Source organism: Indicator indicator, chromosome 16, assembly GCF_027791375.1.
Source record: "Indicator indicator isolate 239-I01 chromosome 16, UM_Iind_1.1, whole genome shotgun sequence".
In the NCBI taxonomy this organism is placed as follows: domain Eukaryota; kingdom Metazoa; phylum Chordata; class Aves; order Piciformes; family Indicatoridae; genus Indicator; species Indicator indicator.
In genome coordinates this window covers 2,578,931-2,603,113 of record NC_072025.1, presented here as the reverse complement: position 1 = coordinate 2,603,113, position 24,183 = coordinate 2,578,931, and the positions used below count along the sequence as shown (strand labels likewise).

At 48.9% G+C, this 24,183-nt stretch overlaps 1 protein-coding gene across 1 annotated transcript in view; it reads left to right on the top strand.

The window, feature by feature from the left end:
- NPTN (neuroplastin) overlaps positions 1–24,183 on the top strand; it is a 77,158-nt gene that overhangs the window by 28,389 nt on the left and 24,586 nt on the right. Inside the window, exons 2-4 of the mRNA XM_054388119.1 lie at positions 4,429–4,834; positions 14,195–14,363; positions 21,038–21,132. Of these exons, the coding sequence (XP_054244094.1) occupies positions 4,429–4,834; positions 14,195–14,363; positions 21,038–21,132 (670 nt within the window). The remainder of the gene's footprint in view (positions 1–4,428; positions 4,835–14,194; positions 14,364–21,037; positions 21,133–24,183) is intronic.

Sequence of the window (24,183 nt, the reverse complement as noted above, 5' to 3'; positions counted from 1 at the left end):
AGCCTCCTTCTCTAGGGACTTTCAAACCATGTCTGGATGTGTTCCTGGGTGGCCTGCCCTAGGTGATCCTGCTCTGGCAGAGGGGTTGGACTGGATGATCTCCAGGGGTCCTTTCTAGCCCACACCATTCTGTGATTCTGGAGTTAGCTGCAGTGATGCCATGGTTACCCAGCCAAGTGTGGCAGTGAGTACATCATAATCTGAGACATTGTCCTTCAAGAGGATTTGGAACTGCTGGAAATGGAGGGTTTAAAACTTCAAACCCAGAGCATTTTTTTTTACTGCAGAGACCTTTTGATGCAGTTGTCCAGTGTAATCTTTTCAAAATTATTTTTAGGCTTTGTGCAGAAAGTTCCTAATACTTTTAAGAGCTTAACAAATGCAGACTCAGATTCCAACCCAAAAGCTTTTGACAGCTCAGTTTATTCAAATTACTGCAACTCCTTTAAGAAGAGGATTTACAGGAAGGACTTTTTCACACCACAAATGTCTATTGTGGAGTCCCAGCAGCAGTGCAGCTCCCACTTATTTGAAAGCAGCTCCCAGTTATACTCCTTTTTAGATTCATAGAATGGTTTGGGGTAGAGGAGAGATCTTAAAGATCATCTATTCCAATCCCCTTGCTATGGCCTGGGACATCTTTCTCTAGACCAGGTTGCTCAAGGCCCCATCCAGCCTGGCTCTGAACATTTCCAGGCTTGAGGCCTCCAGAGCTTCTCAGGGCAGAAGTCATCCCAGCACAGAGCCTGGCTCAGAAGCCTTTCTGGTAGAGAGATGGTTGCCTAGTAGCCAGGCTGGCTGGAGAAGTAGGATGGAATTGCACCTTAAGTGGTTTGGGTCACTTGACCTTTGGCTTCAAGGGATGCATTTCATGCCAGGGAAGTTGATCATTATTGTGTAGTGGAACCTGTTGAAAGGGAGCCCCATTCTGAGGAGGCTTTCTTGAGTTACTGGCATCTCTTTAGCAGTGTTCTGATGGAAGACATGAAAGCAAGGCTGTAGTGTAGGAGGGAGATCTACCACCATTGGAGAGAAGCAAGCCTATGCTACAGGCTAGCCACAGTTCTATAGCCTATGCTATAGGCTGGCTCCACCTGTACTCAGCACTGGTGAGGCCACACCTCAAATACTGGGGTCAGTTTTGGGCCCTTCAAGAAGGGCATTGAGGGGCTGGAGTGGGTCCAGGGAAAGGCAACAAAGCTGGTTGAAAGGGCTGGGGAGGAGCAGCTGAGGGAACTGGGGTTGTTCAGCCTGGAGAAGGGGAGGCTGAAGGGAGACCTCCTTGCTCTCTACAGCTCCCTGAAAGGAGGTTACAGTGAGGTGGGAAGTTGGGCTCTTCTCCCTAGTAACAAGTGGCAGGATGAGAGGGAGTGGCCTCAAGTTGCACCAGGGGAGGTTTAGGTTGGACATCAGAAGAAACTTCTTCTCTGAAAGGGTTCTAAAAACCCTGGCACAGGCTGCTCAGGGAGAGGTGGGTGAGTCCCCATCCCTGGAGGTGGTTGAATCCCTATCCTAGGAGGTGTTTCAAAGCTACAGCGGTTTGGTGCTGAGGGCCATGGTTTAGCAGCAGCCTTGGCAGAGTTAGAGAAGGGTTGGACTGGATGATCTTCAACGTCTTTTCCAACCAAGAAGAGTCAGGGATAGGCAGCCTGTTGCATCCATGTTGAGAGAGATGCTGGCCTCCCAGTTCAATGTATGCCTCTGTGGGAGTACAAAGTCTTCCCCCTTCAGCATCCCTTGAAATGGGCACAGTCCAGCAGAGCAAGATCATAACCTTGGCTGCTGCAGCAGGGTGAGAACAGTGTGATCCTCATTACCCTGGAGCAGCAACCAGGGTGTTAGTGCTGTTTGCAGTGGCCAATAATTAGGGCACTTGTGTAGTGCTGTAGCTTTTCCTCCTTCTCTGCAGCAGTGGGTTGTTTGCTGCAGCACTGCCGCTGAGCTTTTAGAGCTGGAGTAGGAGGCTGGAGAATCCTTGTCAAGTGAGTTGGTGACTGAGATGGAGATCTGGTAATTTTGAGTGTTCTTGTAGCTGTGATGTGCAGCTGCTGAGCAATTGCTCTTCAAATAGGACTGTGCTGGCTAGGAAGAGTTCCTCTGTGTCTGCACTGGGGAATCAGAGCCTTGTTTGCTTGCCCAAATGTTTACGTAGAGATTTCACAGACTGCATTGGGTTGGAAGGGACCCTTGAAGGTCACTTTGTCCAACCCCCCTGCAGTCAGCAGGGACACCTCCAGCTAGAGCAGGCTGCCCAGGGCTGTGTTGAGTCTAATCTTGAATGTCTCTAGGGACAGGGCCTCAATCACATCCCTGGGCAACCTGTTTCAGTATTTCCCCACTCTCATTGTGAAGAACTTGCTCCTGATGGCCAAATCTCCCCGGCTCCAGCTTCAAACCATCATCTCTCGTCCTATCACCACAAGCCCTTCTGAACAGTCCCTCCCCAGCTCTCCTGTAGCCTCCTTCAGGGTACTGGAAGGCTGCTAGAAGGTCTTCCCAGAGCCTTCTCTTCTGCAGGCTGAACAACCCCAACTCTCAGCCTGTCTTCATAGGAGAGGTTCTCCAGCCCTCTGATCATCTTTGTGGCCTCCTCTGGACCCACTCCAGCAGGTCCATGTCTCTCTTGTTTGGGGGTCTCCAGAGCTGGCCACAGAACTGCAGGGGTGAGGTCTCACCACAGCGGAGTGGCAGAATCACCTCTCCCCATCTGCTGGCCACACTTCTTTTGATGCAGCCCAAGATGTGATTTGTCTTCTGGGCTGCATCTTTGGTACCAACTTCCCATCTGATAGTCCACCTACAACTCTTTGCTTCACTGTTTCATGATGTGTGTGGGGGAAGCTCATCAGAAATGTCTCCCAAGGCTTTTTCAGTCCTCTTTTTTGTTTTCTGGGGTCCACTGTATTGTCTTTTTCATCTTGTCTTTGAATTTGAGCCATGAACTCGAGGAGAGGGATGAAACAATCAAGAGTTTTGTCAGCTGTGTGGCCCTCAGCTTGCTGCTGAGGAGCCCTGCTGCCCAGGGAGCACAGCTCTGTGCTGGGTTTTGCTGCATAATCTGTCTCACCAGCTGCATTCTAATCTTCTGCTTTTTAGAGGGAGGGCTTGGTGGAGGCAGAGACTAGCTTTAAGGCAACGTGGTTTTCAATAGATACCTTTGAAAATAGGATTGAAGGACAATTTAGGATGTCTGTGCTCTTAGCAGGGCTCTGAAGCTGGTAAGTATTGAAGGATTTCATGCTTTAATAAGGATATTTTGGCCTGAGCACCAATGTCAGCACGACATCCCCCCTGCAGAAGGCAAAAAATCCTGTGGGCTGCTGAAGCATCTTTGATGCTGTTCTTTTCCTAACTAATGAGTCAATCTTTGGGCCTGCCTGTGTGTACCCCAATGAAATTCCCTTTACCTTAGAAGATTGTGAGGCTCCTGGAGCTGTGGTGATCCAGCCACTTCAGGAAAGTAGGTCATTTGTGTCTTAGGGAATTCCCTGCTTCACAAGTCCAAAACAGATGGAAGAAAAGGTCCAAGCAGAGTTCAGAGTTGAAAGGGGAGCACGCTGGGGTTTTATTCCCCCTTTTGCCCCCCCACCCCCCTCCGCAGACAGCTCATATGAAACAAGACTTCTCAGAGACAAGACATCTGGCCATGAACACACTTAACACTAACCAATTACAAGGTCCACACCACTGAAACAGCTTTGACAAACTTTTCAGAGTGTCCTGGGGCTTGGAGGTACCTCCTAGCTGCTGTGTGTTGCAGCCTGGAGCTTCCCAAGAACATCATGCTGCCCCCAGAGCAGCAAGGATCAGCACTTTGTGCTGTGAATCATAGAATCATTTAGTTTGGAAGAGACCTTTCAGATCATCAAGCCCAACTGTTAACCCAGCACTGCCAGGTCACCACTAAACCACATCCCTCAGCACCACATTTACATGAGGAGAAACTTCTTCACTGTGAGGCTGATAGAGCATTGGAGCAGGCTGCCCAGAGAGGTTGTGGAATCTCCTTCTCTGGAGACTTTCAAAACCCACCTGGATGCATTCCTGTGCAGACTACCCTGGGTTGATCCTGCTTTGGCAGAGGGGTTGGACTTGATGATCTCTGGAGGTCCCTTCCAACCTCTAATGTACTGTGATACATGGCTTTGAAACCCTTCCAAGGATGGGTATCCACTAGTGCCCTGGGCAGGCTGATTTACCAACCCCTTTTTGGTGAAGCTACTGCTGTTAAGATGTAACCTGAACCTCTCCTGGCACCCACCTGTGCCTCTCATGGGGAGTGTTCTGCTCTCCAGCTACCACCCTTCACGCCCGAGTGCTGCTCCGTGTTGTGCTTTCTTGAATGGAAGCTGTCTGGTTGTCAGATGTAAGCTGATGTCTTACCTAACTCTTGTTTTCTGCACCCTCACTGCTTTGTTCTCTGCCGAGATCTCTGTTGTTTTCTGCCACTCTGTCACTGCGTTTCTGCTGCCCCTTCCCTCTCTAGCCGGGTTTGTCAAGTCGCCCATGTCAGAAACTAGACTCACGGGGGACGCCTTTGAACTGTACTGTGATGTGGTTGGGAACCCCACTCCAGAGATCCAGTGGTGGTATGCTGAAGTCAACCGGGCTGAGTCTTTCAAACAGCTGTGGGATGGGGCTCGGAAGCGCCGTGTCACCATTAACACAGCCTACGGGGCCAATGGGGTGAGTGTGCTGAGAATAACTCGCCTGACCTTGGAAGACTCGGGCACTTACGAGTGCAGGGCCAGCAACGACCCCAGGAGGAATGACTTGAGGCAAAATCCCTCCATAACGTGGATTCGAGCCCAGGCTACTATAAGCGTCCTGCAGAGTGAGTCTCTGGCACCTTACAGTAGTTGGTTCTGTAGTACCTAGAGGCAGTCCTAGTGAACCCCTCCCCTCCTCTGCCCCCCATGCCCACCCTCAGCTACCTTCTCCTGCTGTTTTCCACCTCACACTGCCCCTTCTGTCTGTGTAGTGCTGATGTTGTCTGCCATCTCCTGTCTCTTCTCCTTAGCATCAAAGGACTTGGGGGTGGGGTAAAAAAAAATCAAATCCTCTGGATCTGTTTCTGTAGCTTTTGTGTGCAAGCAAGCCCAGTGGTGAATCTTGTGTTTCTTCCCTGCCCTTCTTTAGCTCTGTAGTGGCTTCTCCATGAGTACCTTTGTGTTTGATTTCTTGTGTTCTTGCCAGGTCTAACCATTTTGTTTTCTTTTCTGTTTTAATTTCTTCTGTTCTTTTGGAATTTCTCCGAGTGCCTTCTCTCAGGAGGTTTTGGTTGCATCCACGCTGCTGTACAAATCCTTCCCTTGCACCTTGAATGTTTAGATTTTTCCAGCCAGTCATGGTGTTCCTTTTCCTCTCTGAACAGCAGCTTGTTCCTAATGAGTTCTCTGATGCAGCAGCACTGAACTTGATGCAGCTATTCTTAATCCAGCCTATGAAAGGGAAGGGGAGGGGGAATATCCTCCCCTCAGTGCTGAACTAATAACTTGAGCTAAATGACTTTCATGTGAGAACGCAACTTTTGGCAGCAGCCAAGCTTTCAAAAGCAGAGGATATTGTTGACCCAGAATTGCTTTTTGTTCTTTGTTATAAGACTTCTGCTTTTAAAGCAGTCCCAGGCAAGCTGGGACCTTTGTGTCATCAGAGAATGGTCTGGGATGGAAGGGACCTTGAAGATCACCCGGTTCCAACTCCCCTGGCATTGGCAGGAGTTTATATATTCATAAAATGGTTTGAGTTGGAAGGGACTTTAAAGATCATCCAGTCCCAATCTCTGTGCCATGGGCAGGGACATCTCCCACCAGCCCAGGTCGCCTCATCCAGCCTGGCCTGGAACACCTCCAGGGAGGAGGCATCTACGACCTCCCTGGGCAACCTGTTCCAGTGTCTCACCATCAAGAATTTCTTCCTATTCTGCAGTCTCAGTCTCCCCTCCTTAGAGAGAAGAACCCTGGCTCTTGGTAGAGGAGAACCCTGATTCATTTTGTGGAAGATGCCAAACTCCTTCAGTTGCTACTAAGATAAACATTTAATGAGTTATAGTTGAGTGAATTAAATCTGCAACATGAGCCTGGAGGTAGAACAGAATTTGCTCTCTCAGTGATTTCTCAATGTCCTGAAGTATCAGAGAGCAGAACACAGATATCCTCCTGCTGTTCTGCTCTGTGCATGAACAAACCTTGGATGTACCACCTCCAGGTTTGCCTGGCTACAAAAATGTCAAATTCTGTGTAATTATGTCTGGCTTATGGGTTTGGAACACCTGCAAAAACCACCCCCAAAATAACCCTAAAGCCTGATGCTGCAGTCAGCACTGCTGGATCAGAGAGCTTCCCTCTGGAAAATGGAAACAGCATTGCTCACATGTGGAAAAATAAATGGTTGTTCAACTCAAACCTGCTCAGCTTCCAGCCCTGATGCTCCATTCCTCCTCTGTCCGTTGAGCTCCCAAAGGACTCAGACTGGTAGATCACCTGCATGACCCCTGACAGCAAGAGTGGTTGCAGGAGGTGATGCTGCCTTAAAGCTCCAAACAAGGCTGCTAGGAATTCATGTCTCCTACACATCCCCTCTGCCCTTCTTAGGACCTTTGGTTACTCTTTAAGTGTGGTAATTCTGTGGTGGTCCTGTGCTTGTCTTGCTGTGTCCAGTCAGTTTTAGTCACCTGCTGAGGGAGAAAATCCTTTTCATGTCACCAGTTTGGGAATGGACTCCTGGGAAGACATCTCCATATGGAAAGGTTGTTTGTTTGTTTGTTTGTTTTCTCCCTCCCCTCTCTCAGGCTCTTGCTACTAACCTGCTCCAGGGATTGAAGATTTAACTTTTCCTCTTCCTCCCCAGTTAACATCATCTGGTGCTACTAATTCTGGAGTGTGTGTCATAACTTTGTTGCCAAGTGCCTTGTGCCCAGCATCATTCTGTGTTTCTCATGGAGTGTGGGGGAAGTGTTGAACCCAACACTTGAACACTTTAATACTGTGTGTGGGGTTGTCTGTGTGTTAGGAGATCTGACCAGGAAGCACACCAGGTGGGCATCAAACTGCTGCATGACCACGGAGGTAAAAGGGCTTGGGGGAAGCAAGTTTTGCAAGCCAGCCCTGGAGGTTGGAGACCACCTTAAACCTCTCAGTGTCCACAATTTGTCTTGGAAATGGGGAATTCCCTGCTTTAAAGGGTGGTGGAGCTTTCCAAGTAGCAGTGAGCATTATTTGACATCAGCATCAAAGACCTCCAAAGAGCATTGACCTCTTTGTCACTCCCCTGTAAATCAAAGCTTGTCCTCAAACACCACAACTTCACTGCAGACAGCTCAAGTGCAGCTTGAGTTGGAGGAGTTAGCACCCCCAGGAAGAGGAGCTGCTGGCTTCAGGCTCCTTCCTAACCTGCCTTAAGAGGGTTTGATTTAAGAGTGCTTTAGGTTTGGCTGGGCCCTTTGGTTGTTCTTTTGTGTGTTGAGTTTGGGGTTTTTCTTTGATGTTTGGAGTTAGGTTTTTTTTTGGGGGGGGAGGGGGATGGGGTAGTTTTTTGTTTGTGGTTTTGGTTTGTAGTTTGGTTTTGTCCCTTTTTCTGGTCTTTTTTTGGGGTAGGGGGTGAGGTGGATTTTTCAGGAGGTTTGGTGTTTCTGTGGGGAGGATTGACTTTTTTTTTTTGAGGGGGTGTTTGGGGTTTGGGTTTTAGCTTTTTGGGGTTGGTGGTTTTTTAGCTTTTGGGATGGTTTTTGGCCTTTGGGATTTGGTGGTTTTCTAGCATTTTGGGGTTTTTAGCTTTTGGGTTGTTTTTTTTAGCTTTTGCGATGGTTTTTGGCTTTTGGGATTTGGTGGTTTTTTAGCTTTTGGGATGGATTTTGGCTTTTGGGATTTGGTGTTTTTTTAGCTTTTGGGATGGATTTTGGCCTTTGGGATTTGGTAGTTTTCTAGCGTTTTGGGTTTTTTATCTTTTGGGGGTTGGTGGGTTTTATCTTTTGGGGGTTGGTGGGTTTTATCTTTTGGGGGTTGGCGGGTGTTTTAGCTTTTGGGGGTTGGTGGGTGTTTTAGCTTTTGGGGGTTGGTGGGTGTTTTAGCTTTTGGGGGTTGGCGGGTGTTTTAGCTTTTGGGGGTTGGCGGGTGTTTTAGCTTTTGGGGGTTGGCGGGTGTTTTAGCTTTTGGGGGTTGGTGGGTTTTAGCTTTTGGGGGTTGGCGGGTGTTTTAGCTTTTGGGGGTTGGTGGGTTTTAGCTTTTGGGGGTTGGTGGGTTTTAGCTTTTGGGGGTTGGTGGGTTTTAGCTTTTGGGGGTTGGTGGGTTTTATCTTTTGGGGGTTGGCGGGTTTTATCTTTTGGGGGTTGGCGGGTTTTATCTTTTGGGGGTTGGCGGGTTTTAGCTTTTGGGGGTTGGTGGGTTTTAGCTTTTGGGGGTTGGTGGGTTTTAGCTTTTGGGAGTTGGTGGTTTTTAGCTTTTGGGGGTTGGCGGTTTTTAGCTTTTGGGGGTTGGTGGTTTTAGCTTTTGGGGGTTGGCGGGTTTTAGCTTTTGGGGGTTGGTAGTTTTTAGCTTTTGGGGGTTGGCGGGTTTTAGCTTTTGGGGTTGGTGGGTTTTAGCTTTTGGGGGTTGGTGGGTTTTAGCTTTTGGGGGTTGGTGGGTTTTATCTTTTGGGGGTTGGTAGTTTTTATCTTTTGGGGGTTGGTAGTTTTTATCTTTTGGGGGTTGGCGGGTTTTAGCTTTTGGGGGTTGGCGGGTTTTATCTTTTGGGGGTTGGTGGTTTTAGCTTTTGGGGGTTGGCGGGTTTTAGCTTTTGGGGGTTGGCGGGTTTTAGCTTTTGGGGGTTGGCGGGTTTTAGCTTTTGGGGGTTGGCGGGTTTTAGCTTTTGGGGGTTGGCGGGTTTTAGCTTTTGGGGGTTGGCGGGTTTTAGCTTTTGGGGGTTGGCGGGTTTTAGCTTTTGGGGGTTGGCGGGTTTTAGCTTTTGGGGGTTGGTGGGATTTATCTTTTGGGGGTTGGCGGGTTTTATCTTTTGGGGGTTGGTGGGTTTTAGCTTTTGGGGGTTGGTGGGTGTTTTAGCTTTTGGGGGTTGGTGGGTGTTTTAGCTTTTGGGGGTTGGTGGGTTTTAGCTTTTGGGGGTTGGTGGGTTTTAGCTTTTGGGGGTTGGTGGGTTTTTTAGCTTTTGGGGGTTGGCGGGTTTTAGCTTTTGGGGGTTGGTGGTTTTTTAGCTTTTGGGGGTTGGGGTTTTTTTTTTTAGCTTTTGGGGGTTGGCGGGTTTTAGCTTTTGGGGGTTTTTTAGCTTTTGGGGGTTGGTGGGTTTTAGCTTTGGGGGTTGGTGGGTTTTAGCTTTTGGGGGTTGGTGGGTTTTAGCTTTTGGGGGTTGGTGGGTTTTAGCTTTGGGGGGTTGGCGGGTTTTAGCTTTTGGGGGTTGGTGGGTTTTATCTTTTGGGGGTTGGTGGGTTTTAGCTTTTGGGGGTTGGTGGGTTTTTTAGCTTTTGGGGGTTGGCGGGTTTTAGCTTTTGGGGGTTGGTGGTTTTTTTAGCTTTTGGGGGTTGGGTTTTTTTTTTTTAGGTTTTGGGATGTTTTTCAGCTTTTGGGGGTTGGATATTTTTTAGCTTTGGGGGCTTGGTGGTTTTATAGCTTTTGGGATTTTTTTTTTAGCTTTTGGGATGGTTTTTAGCTTTTGGGATTTGGGGTTTTTTTAGCTTTTGGTGGTTTATTTTTTAGCTTTTGGGATGGTTTTTAGCTTTTGGGGTTTTTTTTTAGGTTTTGGGGGTTTTTAGCTTGTGGGATTTTAGCTTTTGGGGTTTAGTTGGGTTTTAAGCTTCTGGGGGTCTTAAGCTTTTGGAGGGGTTGGCTTTTTGGATTTTCATTGTGGGTGGTTTTGGCTTTTAGGTGAGTTTTTTGTTAGCTTTTGGGATTTTTTTGATCTCTGGGGATTTTTGGGGGGCTGGAGGGGCTTTTGGGTTTCTTGGGTTTTTTTTTTGCTTTTGGGGGTTTATTTTGGTGTTGAAGTTTTTTTGGAGTATTTTTGTGTCTTGGCTTGGTTTGGGGGATTTTGGGTTTTTTTGGCTTATGGTAGTATTTTTTTGCTTTTGGGGTGTTTTTTGTTTTGCTTTTGGGCTTTTTTGCTTTTGGGTTGGTTGGGGGTTTTGGTTTTGGCTTTTGCTGGCTTTTTTTTTTGGTTGCTTAGTAGGTTGCTTTTTGTTTGGTTTGTTTTGCCTTTTTTTAGGTGTGTGGCTTTTGGTTGGTTGGTGGTTTGGGTTTTTGGGGTTTTTTGTTGGTTTGGGTGGTTTTTTTTTTGGTTTTGGTTTTTGTGTGTGTGTTTTGTTGTTTTTTTGTTTGGTTTGGGGTTGATTTTGTTTTGTTGGGTTTTTTTTTACCCTTAAAACCTGATCTCACCTAGAATGGGCAGTTTAAATGATGTGTAAAAAGAGACTTTGCTCATTCCAGTGGACATCCTTCTTTGGATGTGCTGTCCCACCACTATTCCATTTGCAGTTTGTCTGCTAGAATTCAGTCAAGCTGGGACTGCCTGATTGCCTTTGCCTTTTTATTTTTGAAAGAAACAAATTGCAGAAGCAGGAACAGATCTGAATGGTGGAAAGGAGACAATTTGCTTAGCCTACAACTTAAAAAGTTGCAGCTCAGACACAAAAATGCCCCAGCAGACTCCAGGAAAGCAAGCTTGAGGCAGCTGCAAGTATTTTCTGGATGCTGCAGCTTAGAGACCTAGGTGTAAAACGGTGTGGATTAGCAAAAAAATAGCATTTGGAGCTCCAGGCAGGGTTGGTTTGGGGTTTGTTTTTCTTTTTTTCCACGTTTTGGCTCATCGGTTTGAGAGGCTGAAGAACCAGCCCTTTATTAACAGAACATGAAGGCCACCAAAACCCTTCTGGGTAAAGTCTTTAACTTCCTGGCCCTGTAGGGACAAGATTCACCTATTTTGGTGGGGTTTTTTTCCCCTGTTTGCTAGCATGTGTGTCCTGCTTTCTGCTGGCAGAACCTCTGCTTTCCACCTCCAGTGCCTCTACACAGCCAGCAGCAGTGCTCACAGCCCTTGCCTGGAGGTGGTGCAAGCTTGGTTGGAGTGACCTAAAGCCTGTCCTGCCAGTGTCCTCCTCCCAAAAGGAGAACCCTCTGTGTATTTCTCAGGGGACAGACTTGAAGATGCTGTTTTCATCATCAGAGAAAAACATTTAGAGCCAAACCCAACATGATCACAGATTGGTCTGGGTTGGAAGGGATCTCCAAAGGTCATTCAGTCCCAACCCCTTCTGGAGGCAGCAGGGACATCCTCAACCAGATCAGGTTGCCCAGAGCCCTGTCCAGCCTCACCTTGAATATCTCCAGGGATTGGGCCCCAACCACCTTCCTGGGCAACCTGTTCCACTACCTTCATGGTGCAGAACTTGTTCCTAACATCCAATCTAGATCTGCCCTTCTCCAATTTGAAGCCTTTGTCCCTTTTCCTGTCACCACAGGCCTTAATCAGTGGATTCTAGCAGAGGTTATTATTTCCCTGTATCAGGGTTCTGACACTGAATTACACTTTGCAGCACACTGCTAAGCACATTTCCCAAGCACACAAGCTTCTAGTTGGAGATGGGAGCAGGCCGGTAGTGGCATGGCTTTAACAGAACAATTTTGTACCCAGTTTTTGTAGAATCACAAAATGGTTTGGTTTGGAAGGGACCTTAAAGCTCATCTAGTTCCAAGCCCCCTGCTATAGGCAGAGACACCTCCCACTAGACCAAGGTGCTCAAAGCACCATCCAGCCTGGCTGGGAGCCTCTGCAGCTTCTATGGGCAACCTCTTCCAGTGCCTCCTCATCCTCATGGGGAAGGATTTCTTCCTAATGTCCAATCTAACTGGAGCTTCTTCCAGTTTGAAGCCATTACTTGTCACTACAGACCTTCTGGGTTGCATTCTGGACCCAGACAGCTGTGTACAATTAAAATCCCCAGCGTGGGAACAGGAAACACAGCTGCAAATGTGTGATGGTAACCAAGATGTCTGTGAGAAGAGTCAAAACCCCTTCAGTAACCACCAGTTTGCTCAGCAGTTAGTTTGAAGGAGCTGTGGGAAGACTGCAGCCAGCCCCTCAGAGAGGGGGAGAGGAGAGACAGCAGTCAGCTGCTGCTTTTGTCATGTCAGAAGTAGGTAGAGGGATTTTTTTCTGGCCTGCCTCTCTGGGCACTAATCTTAAGGACTTGCTTTTGGACAGAGGAGTGTTTGATGTGATGAAAACAAACCATTTGTGCTGGGGGTTTTCCACTTCCCCTTGCTCTGTGTCAGAAATTTATGTTCCAAGTGCTTTGCGGATGAATATCCAAGAGACTGCCTGCATCTAAGGTTCTGTTCCAAATGTGTTACCTAACAGAATTTTGCAGGATTTCAGACCCCTCCTTTCCCTCCCCCCTGCTGACTGACAACAATAAGCACAAAGATGTTCAGCACTGACCACCTGCCTCACCCTCCTGCCCTTTGCAGAGGAGGCAGCTGGTGCTGCAGGAGTGTGCTGGGTGAAATGAGCAGCTGGCATCAGCTTCCTCCTTGGAGTTCATTTCACTCCTTAAGAGATGCATCAAAGGCAGGAATCCCAGCAGTGTTTCCGTGGGGGGAGCCTGCTACAGCAGTGGCCTCTGGTTGAAGCTGTAGCTATAACCAGTACTAAACCCAGGTATTTTTGGAAGGTGGATAGTAAGGATTCTGCAATTCCCTTTAAGCTCTCTTGTTTTGTGTTGAAGTATCACAGAATGGTTTGGGTTGGAAGGGACCTCCAAAGGTCATCCAGTCCAACCCCCTCTGCAGTCAGCAGGCACATCCTCCACTAGATCAGGTTGTCCAGAGCCCTGTTGAGCCTCACCTTGAATATCTGCAGGATGGGGCCTCAACCACCTCCCTGGGTAAACCTGATGCAGCACCCTCATGGTACAGAACTTGTTCCTCACATCCATGACCTTCGGCAGAAGGGTCTGGGGTTTGTTGTTGTGGTGGTTTTTTTTTTTTTTTTTTTTTTTTTTCCCCAAGCTTGGGAAGAAATTTGTCTCCAGCTGCTCTGAAAATATCCATCAGCATTGTTAGGGAGTAGGAGCTGTCTGCACCATCTTACCAAAAGCTGTGGTTCTCACATGTAAGGGCAGTGCCCTCACAGAACCTTAGCACTCCTGAAAGGCTTTCTCCTAAAAAAAAAAAAAAAAAAAAAAAAAGGTGAATTTGCTGTTAGCAGGTAAGATTGTGGCATCAAGCAGCTGGGTTATGGCTTCAGTTCCTCCTGCAGCCAGTAAAGTGGCCTCTTTATGCAGCAAGGCTAACACAGTTGTTTGGGTTTTTTTCCCTTTGTAAATCTTTGTGTTTGAGGTGACTTTAGAAATGAAATAGCTCCCAGCTCTCATTTTACCAGGGTGTCTATTCTTTTGTTGTTGTTGTTGTTATTAAGCCTGGAGGGCTGCTTTCAGCCACCCCACAGCAGACTTGTGCCTTGCACTTGCTGGAATTGCAGACATCAAGAAAGTTGTGGTGTTTGAAATACATCCTGTGCACAGGATGTTCTCCTCAGAGGCAGGAGGAAGCCCAGAAATCCTTCAGAGAAGGTTTGGCTGTGTCTGCCATACACCCTCTGCAGGGAACTTGCTGTTCCATACAGAGCATGGGGTCGGTTTTAACCTCCAAGCAGGGAAACCCATAGGCAGAAAAAGTTGCTTGAGAAGGACCAGCCAGTATCCTGTGGTCACAGGACAAGCATTTTCCCATGTCAGAGGACCATAGAATTGTTTCAGTTGGAAGAGACCTCCAAGATCAAGTCCAACCTTCAACCTCAGACTCCACTGTGGCCCTCAATCCATGTCCCAAAGCGCCAAGTCCTCAGGTTTCTTGAACGCCTCCAGGGATGGTAACTCCACCACCTCCCTGGGCAACCTCTTCCAGTGCCTGGTCAGTAGTGTGTAGAAGATGGCTGAATGGTGGTGTGTAGACACCTGCAGTGATGGTCAGTGTGCAACTAACCAGTCTGAAAAATCAATCTGCTTTTTCCCATTTAGAGATGCTCGTCCCTGAGGTCGCTGCCTTCACCGGTGGTCAGCTGTTTCAGTGTGACTTTTCTTGCTGTCTCCCAAATGAGTGCCATTCCTTGTGTAGTCTCTTTTTCCCCATCCCAATTCCCTTCTTGAGTGGTAGACTAGCACATGGTACAGCCAAGGCTGGTTGCTATTGAAGGTGGTGGTGGTGTGTTTCAGAGCCCAGGATCAACGCCAGTGAGGACGTCGTCATCCACGTCTATGGCCCGGCCGTCACATTGCAGTGTAACCTCACCACCAGCCCCAGCCCCCTTTCTGCCAGCTACTGGGTGAAGAATGGAGAAGAGATCCCTGGCACTAGAAAATCTTCAAACACTACAGAATACAAGTAAGTCTCTGGGGAAATAGCCTTCATCTTCCACCAGAGAGTGACCAACCTGGTTAGAGATCGGCTTCGGGGTGTTGGGATTTCAGTGTCCCCGGTTCAGCTTTACAGTGGTGGTCAGCCAAAAGGAGCTGAGCTGCATTAGAGGGTCCACCAAAAGTGTGTCTGTGAACAGTGTTAGAATGATGCTGGGAAAGCTGTTGTCTGCTGTCCCAGCTGGATCATGGAATCAATAAAAACCTGCTGCAAGCTCTTCTTTTTCAAGAGAAACTCATTTAGAATTGGTTGTTGAAGATTGAGTCCAACCATTCTGTGATTTTACCAAAACCATGTCCCTCAGCACCACATCTCTGCCTATTTGAAACCCCTCCAGGGATGGGGATTCAACTACCTCCCTGGGCAGCCTGTGCCAGTCTTTGAGAACCCTGTCAGGCAAGAAGTTTCTGCTAATATCCAACCTAAACCTCCCCTGGTGTAACTTGAGGTCATTTCTTTTTGTCTTACCACTTGTTCTTTGGGAGAAAAGACCAACCCCCACCTGTCCCCAGCCTCCTTTCAAGGAATTAGAGAATGAGAAGACCCAGAAAGCAATTTACATCTTCTCTAGAGTGTCCATGAGTGTGGACACAGGCAGAGACATTCAGCCTGGTTTTCTTTTCCTCTGGGTACATTGTGCAGCTGGTGGCTGCATAAAGATGGATCTGCAGCTGTATTTTTTTATTGTGCAGGGAAATGCAGCACATAAACCACTACTGGAATCAACTGGTTTAGTCCTTCTCTAGCCTTGGGAGGTGAAGGATGATGTTGTCTGAGTTACTGCTCATGAGTTGTCAGAGTTCCAAGCCTGGCACTGTTCCAAACCAGGCTAGATGAGGCCCTGAGCAAACTGGTCTAGTGGGAGGTGTCCCTGCCCATGGCAGCAGGTTTGGAAGGTCCCTTCCAACCCAAACCATTCTAGGATTTCCAGCATTCATCTGCTACACCTGTGCATACTCTGGCTTTGCCTTCCCTCTAAGGGTGTGAAGGAGGACAGAACTCATACAGCCACCACTTCCATTTCACTGTAGCTTGCGTGGAGCAGAAATGCTCTGAGGGCTTCTGTCTTCCTGAAATGAGGCCTTCACCCCATAGAGGTGAGGTGAACTTAGGAGGCTTGCTCAGTGATGCCAGCAGGGCTGGTTTGTACATCTAACTTGATTTGTTTTTTCCGTTCCATGTACTTTTCTTGATGGCAGCATGGACAGCAAACCATCTTTCTCTTCATAGGATCATGAAGTGGTTTGGGTTGGAAGGGACCTTAAAGGACATCCAGTTCTAGTCACACTGCCATGGGCAGGGACACCTCCCACCAGCCCAGGTTGCTCAAGGCCTCCTCCAGCCTGGCCTTGAACACCTCCAGGGAGGGGACATGCACAGCCTCCCTGGGCAACCTCTTCCAGTGTCTCCCAACCCTCACTCTCAAGAATTCCTTCCTAATCTCCATTGTCCATCTGCTCTCCTCAAGCTCAGATCCATTGCCCCTCATCTTGTCACTACAAGCCCTTGTCAGAAGTCCATCCCCAGCTTTCTTGTTAGGCCCTCTTCTGGTACTGGAAGGCTGCTCTAAGGTCTCCCTGGAGCCTTCTTTTCTCTATGCTGAACAACCCCAACTCTCTCAGCCTGTCCCTATAGGGGAGGTTCTCCAGCCATCTATCTTCATGGCATCTCTGGATCCACTCCAATAGTTCCATGTTCTCTTTGTGCTGAACTGGAGGCAGTACTCCAGGTGGAGTCTCACAAGAGCAGAGTAGTCTTAAGCTAAAGGTGAAGATCACTTGAGCAAAGTCTTACCCAGCTGGTGCTAACTTGCTCTTTGAAGACATAAACTCATTGCTGATCCCCTCCCTCAACTGTTACAGCAGAGAGAAGTGATTATCTGAGCAAGGCCCACAGTGACATTGCAGTGCAACTGGTTTGAGAGAAGCGCAGAATGGTAGGGAGTTGGCAGGGACCTCCAGAGATCAAGTCCAACCCCCTGCCAAAGCAGGGTCCCCTAGGGCAGGGCACACAGGAACTCATCCAGATGGGTGTTCAAGTCTCCAGAGAAGGAGACTCCACAGTTTGCTGTGCCTTGGCCCTGCCCCAAAGCAAGGCACTTCACTCTGAGCTGGCTTTTTTGCTGTCTCTAGCAGAGCTCTGGGGCATCTTTTCCACACAAATGTTGTGCTCTGCCACAGGATTTAAGAGGTGCTGAATGCTTTCAGTGCCTCAGCAAAGCAATATTTTCATCCACAGGATTATGGAAGTGGTGTTTGATTCTGATCAAGACCTGTTCCAGTTTGTTTCCCTTTGCTTCTCCACTTTGCATTATTTGTTCAGTTTGGCAGCTTAAAGAAATGGCCTCATTGAGTTCCATAATTACTTCCTGTGATTTCTTCAGTGTTGAGTGCTGGGGGTACTGGTCTTGAAAGGCTCTGCTTTCTCATCTAGCAATTAACTTGATGAGCAGCCTTGTCCAAAAGCACCAGACTAAGTGCTGCAGAAGGTGCCTTGCCTCCAGATTACTGAAAATGACCTTTGATTATGCAGGAAACTGAAGTACCAAGGCTGACTTCTTTATAATGTGTCACAAAGTAGGGTGGAATTTTCCTTTCAAGTCCCTCAGTGAAGAAAGAATTAAATTTTCCTTCAATTCTCAAGTCCTGCAGAAGGAAGAGTAAAGGTGGGCAGGCTGCAAGACAGTGGCTTTGTTCCCAGGGGATGAAGGATTGGCAATCACAGGGCAGGTGGAGAATTTGGGGAAATCAGGGGACTTCAGATTCCTGCTCCTTTATAACTTGCTTTGTGTAGATCTCAAATGCAGACCTTAGATTCCTGCTCCTTTGTAACTTCCTTTGTTGTATGTTGTGGCTTCAGGATTTAAGTGAAAACCCCTTAAAAATCCTGCTTCATACAACATCAGACATTGAGCACAACCTTCCTCATTCTTCATTCAAACTTGCTGGAGCTGCTCTTGCTGGAAGGCAGCTGTGGTCAGAAGGATAGAGATTTAATTATCATTTTAATTAAGAATGGGCAAGAATTAGTTGGAGTGGGTTCTTTCACAAGCAGCAAGGGTCTAGAAGTGACTCTGGCCATCCTGAGCTTTCATTCTGGAGACCTTGTCCCCTAGACTACTCTCATAGTTTGGATTCCTCATCAGTTAATTCAGAGTTGACTAACCCATAGCAAATGTGGGGGAGGTGGAGGTTTTTCCATCTGCTGCAGAATCTATGGCTACAAAAAGCTGAGATCTTCCTACAGCCAGAGGACTGAGGGAAGTTCTTGGTTAAGCAGACTTGGTCCAGGTGCTTGTCTGTCTGTAAAACCCTGCAGCCCCATCAGCTCACACTTTGGTGAGTGCTCCAGGAGAGGCTGACATTGACACTCTCAGACCTGAAAAAGAAGCTTGTGTAGAATGGAAAGAAGGAAATCCTGGGATGGGTTTAGCTGGAAAACACCCCTAAGGTCATCCAGTCCAACCATCATCTAGCTGCACCAAGTCTGGTGCTAAACCATTGGCCCTCAGCACCACATCTCTGCAGCTTGGAAACACCTCCAGGGATCCAAAGGATTCAACTCACTGTGAAAGGGTCTGAGAACCCTTTCCATCAAGCAGTTTCTCCTCATGTCCAACCTTACTCCGCCCTGCTGCAGCTTGAGGCCATTTCTTCATGTCCTGTCACTTGTTAATAGGGAGAAGAGACCCAACCTGGCAGCAGCCTCCTTTGGGGGAGTTGTAGATCCAACCTCTTACTCTCCCACCCCTCCCTGCCTTTAAAGCCTCGTGGATAAAGAGCAGAGGTCAGGCTGTGATTATTTAAAGGCTCCTTAGCCAGCTGCTCTCTGCCTTCCTTCCTTCCTGCAGAGTCAGGAGAGCTCAGGAATGGCAAGAGCTGGGTGGAGCCAGGTGACAATGTCACCATGGCCAGCAGGGCTGCTGCCTGCAGTTCAAACACCCCTGATTGCTTTGATGTTTGGGTACAAAATGATCTTTCCTGCTGCCATTCAGATACTCTGTGACAAGTGGCTCTATTATCCCGTATCTGAAAGACATTAACCTTAGAACTAACTCCAGGCTGGATCACTGGAGCTGGACAGGCAGCCATGGCCTGAGTCCAAGGATTGTCTTCAAGTGAGCAGCTTTTTCCATGTGTCTAAGCAGTTTCCATGCCTAATTAAATTCTTTTCTTGCAGTGCTCTTCCTCAGAGTTTCTGTTCACTTCATGTTTCAGAAAGCATTCATAAGAAAGAAAGAAAACCAAGAAGCCTTTTTGGTGCAGGGAGGGGGAGGGATGGGGAGAGCTCTTGCCTTATTCTGGGCTGTGTGGAGGTGGAAATGCTGTGTCCCATTGCCATGCACTGCTCTAGCCTCAAAAATCTCCTGAGGGAAAGAGCTGAACATGTGTGGAGAGCTTTTAAGTCACCTCTATGCAAAAGCTTTTTGAAGCACAGCAAAAGCTGGTGCCCATGAAGTTGGCACCATCTTGAGTGCAAAGTCATCTTGGTTTTCTTGGATGGGTTGAGTTGGAAAAGATCTTAAAGATCATCCACTTCTAACCTCCCTGCCATAGGCAGGGACACCTCCCCCTGGCCCAGGCTGCTCAAGGCCTCCTCCAGCCTGGCCTTGAACACCTCCAGGGATGGGGCTTCTGCCACCTCCCTGGGCAACCTGTTTCAGTGTCTCCCAATCCTCACTCTCAAGAATTTCTTCCTAATCTCCAGTCTGAGTCTGCCCTCCTCAAGCTTCAATCTAGTATTAGTAGTAGTAGCAGTATTTCTAATGTTCTTCTGGCTAGCCTGCATCTGCTATTCACAGGTTCCCAGCATTCTGGGTGTTAGAAGGGACCTCTGGGGATCACCCAGAGCAACCCCTCTGCTGCAGCAGGGTCACCCACATCAGCTTGCCCAGCATCACAACGTCCAGGTGGGGTTGGCATCTCTCCAGAGGAGCAGACTCCACAACCTCTCTGTGCAGCCTGCTTCAGCACCCTCACAACAAGGAAGTTTCTTCTGACATTGAGGTGGCACCTCCTGTGAGTGCCCCTTGTCCTGTCCCTGGGCACCACTGAGAAGAGATTCAATGTCTCCAAGGTGACAGAAATTGCACTGGGAAGTCACTCAGCCACTGGCTGTTTTTTGAGACAAGACTTGTGGTAGTTTTTCCTGATCCTATTTGGCAGTAGGCTGCTGTCAGGTCTCGACCAGCTTTTGCAGTTCTTCCCCATCCAGTCTGAACCAGGAGGCTATGAAGGGCCCAGCCTCATGCCTGCTATCCAAAGAGGAAGCAGCTTCTGAGTGTCAGCCTTGGCTTTGCAGCTAGCCCTGCAGGTGCTACACACAGAGCATGCTTCCTCCTCAGAGGGTGAGGATATCTGCCTTCTTGGCCAGGGGCTGGAAGATGGCTGACTGTGCTGCTCCAGCTACATTTGTGCTGATTTCCAACCTGGAACTCCTCCCTGTTTGTGCTGGCAAACAGCTTCCTTTAGCTCAAGCAGGTCCACCTGGAATTACAGTATCACAGTGTATTAGAGGTTGGAAGGGAGCTCCAGAGATCATCCAGTCTCTGATCCCCCTGCCAAAGCAGGATCACTGAGGGTAGTCTGCACAGGAATGCATCCAGGTGGGGTTGGAAAGTCTCCAGGGAAGGAGACTCCACAACCCCCCTGGGCAGCCTGCTCCAGGGCTCTGTCAGCCTCACTGTCAAGAAGTTTCTCCTCATGTTGAGCTGAAATCTTCTATGTTCAAGCTTGAACCTGTTGTTCCTTGGCTTATCACTGTGCACCACCTAAAGAGCCTGGCCCCCTCCCCTTGACCCCCACCCCTCAGCTATTGATGGACATTGATCAGATCCCTCTCAGCCTTCTCTTCTCCAGACCAAACAGCCCCAGGGCTCTCAGTCTCTCTCCACAGGGGAGATGCTCAAGTCCCCAAATCATCCTCCTGACTCTCCCTTGGACTCTCTCCAGCAGGTCTCTGTCTCTCTTGACCTGGGGAGCCCAGAACTGGACACAGGATTGCAGCTGTGGTCTCACCAGGGCAGAGTAGAGGTGGAACAGAACCTCCCCAGCCCTGTGGCCACACTTCTCTTGCTGCACCCCAGGCTCCCATTGGTCTCTTGGCCACCAGGGCACATTGCTGCCCCATGCAGAACTTGCTGCCCACCAGCACTCCAAGGTCTTTCTCTGTGGAGCTGCTCTCCAGCAGGGCAGCCTCTAACCTGTCCTGGTGCCTGCTGTGACTGCTCCCCAGCTGCAGGATCCTGACCTTGTCCTGATTGAACTCCCTGAGGTTTGCCTGCAGCCAGCTCTCAGCTCTGGTTGGATGGCAGCACAGCCTGAGGGGTGTCAGCCACTCTCCCCCAGCTTTGTATCATCAGAGAACTTGCTGAGGATGCTCTCAATGCCCTCAGCCAGGTGGTTGCTAAAGATCTTGAACCAAACTGGACCCAATAGTGACCCCTTGGGCACACCACTGACTGCAGGCTGTGAACAGGAATTAACAGGCAGCAGCTGTGCGAGTGGGTTTAAAAAGCTTCAAGCCTTGGGAGGATGATGGGGGAGGTGGGTGAGGAGAAAAACCTCAAATCCTGTGTTGCTGGTTTGTTGGTTGCTACCAGAGTGTTTAACTTGGCTGCTTTGTTCTCTCCCTGCCTGCAGGATTTTGAAGCCCAGAGCAGAAGAGTCAGGGGAGTACTTGTGCGTGTTTGTGTTTGCAAACTCTCCCATAGCCAACGCCACTATAGAAGTCAGAGGTACTCTGCTCTTCTGGTTTTTTGTGTGTGTCTGTGTCTGTTTTCATTTGTTCCCCTCAAAGTCAAGGGCTTGTACTTGCTGTGCCATCTCCCTTGGTGTCTGTGAAGAGACAAGGACTTTCCTCATGGAGAGCACATCACAGGATCAGAGGCTTGCAGGATGTTAGGGGTTGGAAGGGACCTCTGGAGGTCTTCCAGTCCAACCCCCCTGCCAGAGCAGGACCAGAGAATCCAGCACAGGTCACACAGGAATACATCTAGATGGGGCTTGAAGGTCTCCAAAGATGGAGACTCCAGAACCTCTCTGGGCAGCCTGCTCCAGTGCTCTGGGACCCTCCCAGGGAAGAAGTTCTTCCTCATGCTGAGGTGGAACCTCCTGTGCTGGAGTTTCTATCCATTGCCCCTTGGCTTATCCCAGGGTGCAACTGAGCAGAGCCTGTCCCCTCCCTCTTGACCCCCAGCCCTCAGATATTTGTTGTCATTTGTTCTCCTCAAAATCAAGTGCTTGTACTTGCTGTGCCATGTCCCTTGGTGTCTGTAAAGAGACAAGGCCTTTCCTCATGGAGAGTGTTCCCTCCTTGGCTGTCATTCCAAGGCAAGCCAGGGATGCAGGCACAGGGTGGAGATCTCACAGGTACAGGGAATGTGGTGCTGTGGGCACAGAATCACAGAATTAACCAGGTTGGAAGAGACTTTCAAGATGATCAAGTCCAACCTCTCACCCAACAGCATCTAACCAACTAAGCCATGGCACTGAGAGCCTCATCCAGTCTTACTTTAAACACCTCCAGGGATGGTGACTCCCCCACCTCCCTGGGCAGCACATCCCAATGGCCAATCTCCCTTTCTGGAAAGAATTTCTTCCTAACATCCAGCCTAAACCTCCCCTGGCCCAGCTTGAGCCTGTGACTTCTCCTTCTGTCACTGGGAGAAGAGACCAACCCCCACCTGGCTCCAACCTCTCTTCAGGCAGTTGTAGATGGCACTAAGGTCTCTCCAGGTCTGCACAGAAGGCACTCAAACACCTTCTGGCATGCACTTTGCACTCCTGTGGTAACCTTACGCCTGGCTCTCTGTCCAGCAGCAGAGGCTGCTGTGGACTGCAGCTGTGCTCCTGCAGAGGCAGCTGTGGGCTCAGTAAATGAGACCAGCAGGATGTGTTCAGTCTGAAGAGGAACCAAGTAAGCAGCAGTGTCTCAGGTGTGGCAGCTTGGAACTGCCTTTTGCCTGCAGAGGCTGTTTGATGTGCTGGGAATGCCTGGCTTCTGGACCTGATGGGTGGACTGGGGCAGCTTTGTTAGCCAAAGGCTGTGCTAGACAGTCCTACCACCAGCCTCTGCAGCTCTGGGACTGGAATTATAGAGTGGTTTAGGCTGGAATAAAACCTTTCAGGTCATTGAGTCCAAGCATGAACCCAGCACTACCCTGTCCAGCATTAACCCATGCCCCTCAGCACCATGTCTACATGGCTTTTAAATCTCTCCAGGGATGATGATTCAACCACTCCCCAGGGCAGCCTCTTCCACCCTAATGCTTGTTTTGTGCACCCTTGTTGGAATCTAAGTTGGCATTGCTTACCCCCTTCCTCACAGCAGGCTGCCCAGGGAGGTGGTTGAGGCCCTGTCCCTGGAGACATTCAAGATCAGACTCACCATGGTCCTGGGCAGCCTGCTCTAGCTGGAGGTGTCCCTGCTGACTGCAGGGGGGGTTGGACAAGCTGACCTTTGAGGGTCCCTTCCAACCCAGTGCAATCTGTGAATCCCCAGCATCATGCAGAGCTTCCTCTGCTGCTGTTTGGAAATGGTGAAGGGAGGAGGATGCCTCCCACTACCTCAGCATCCCTGCAGGAGCCCTGCAGGCTGTCCTGATCAATACTCTGTGATCATGACTGTTTAAACTCAGCAGCAGAGCTCTGTAGCAAAGCTGGCCTCTTTCTTTGGGCCCTTTCTGGTGCCTCAGTGCAGACTTGGATGGTCAGGTTCCTGAATCCGAAGTGAGGAAGTGGCAGCAATTCAGCAGCAAGTGTGCAGTGACAAATGTCCACCATTAGCCTACCACTGCTCTCTGGAGAGCAGCATCTTTTGAACCACATTTTCCTGAGGAGGAGAAATATTGCCACATAAATAAGGATCCTGACTGATATTGTACTGAGAAAAGCTTGCTGGGTTCCTGTGTCAGTTTGAAAAGGAGGGGTTGGGGTTGGTGGTTTTTCTTTTCTTCAATCATCTTGCATAAAACCTAGCAAAAATAGCCCCAGATGTAAGCAAATCTGCTGCAGGAGCTCTCTCTGCCAGGAAAAAAAAGAAGGAAATCTAAACCATGTGCTGAGATGGATGCACCACCAGTTCTTGGTGGGCCAGGGTGGAATCAAAAAGAATCTGACTGCACCTCTAAAAAGAAGGAGAGTGAAAACCTCAGGTGGTGCTTGTGGTGAGCTTGTCCCACATCTGGGTGGTCAAAGTGTGTGTGGGCTTTGTCTTGCTGAATCACCTCAAATGACCTGCATTTAAGATCTTGAGTCCTCTGTGCCTTCTGGAGGCTGCTCTGGGGGACAAACCACTTCCAGAGGCAGGGCATTTAGCACTGGTAAGAGACCTAAGCCCTTTCCCAGCTTTGGATAATCTCTTTAAAAAAAAACAACACCAAAAACCAAACCCAAACAAACACAAAACCCCAACAAAACAAACAAAAAATAACCCCAAACACAACCAAAAGCCAAAAAACCCCACCCCAAACCCAACAACCTTTGGAAACACTTGGCTTAGAGCATCTCTGCTCTCTGCTGCCAGGAGGGGACACCAAGAGAAGCTGGCAGAGAGATGTGCAGGGGCAGAGGGGGTTTGACAGGGAAGAGAGAAAAAAGAGTGCATCTGATGGAGCTACTGGCACCAAGGGCAGAGGGAGGGTAATAAGTAACCCTCCTCCCAACTTCTCACAGGTAATTGAGACCTAAAGCCATCAGGTAATGACTCCAGCACCACTCCTGGCAAGTGTTAACAGCTGCAGCTTGCTCAGCAGCCCCAGTCCTAGAACTCTCTTCTCCAGCTCCTC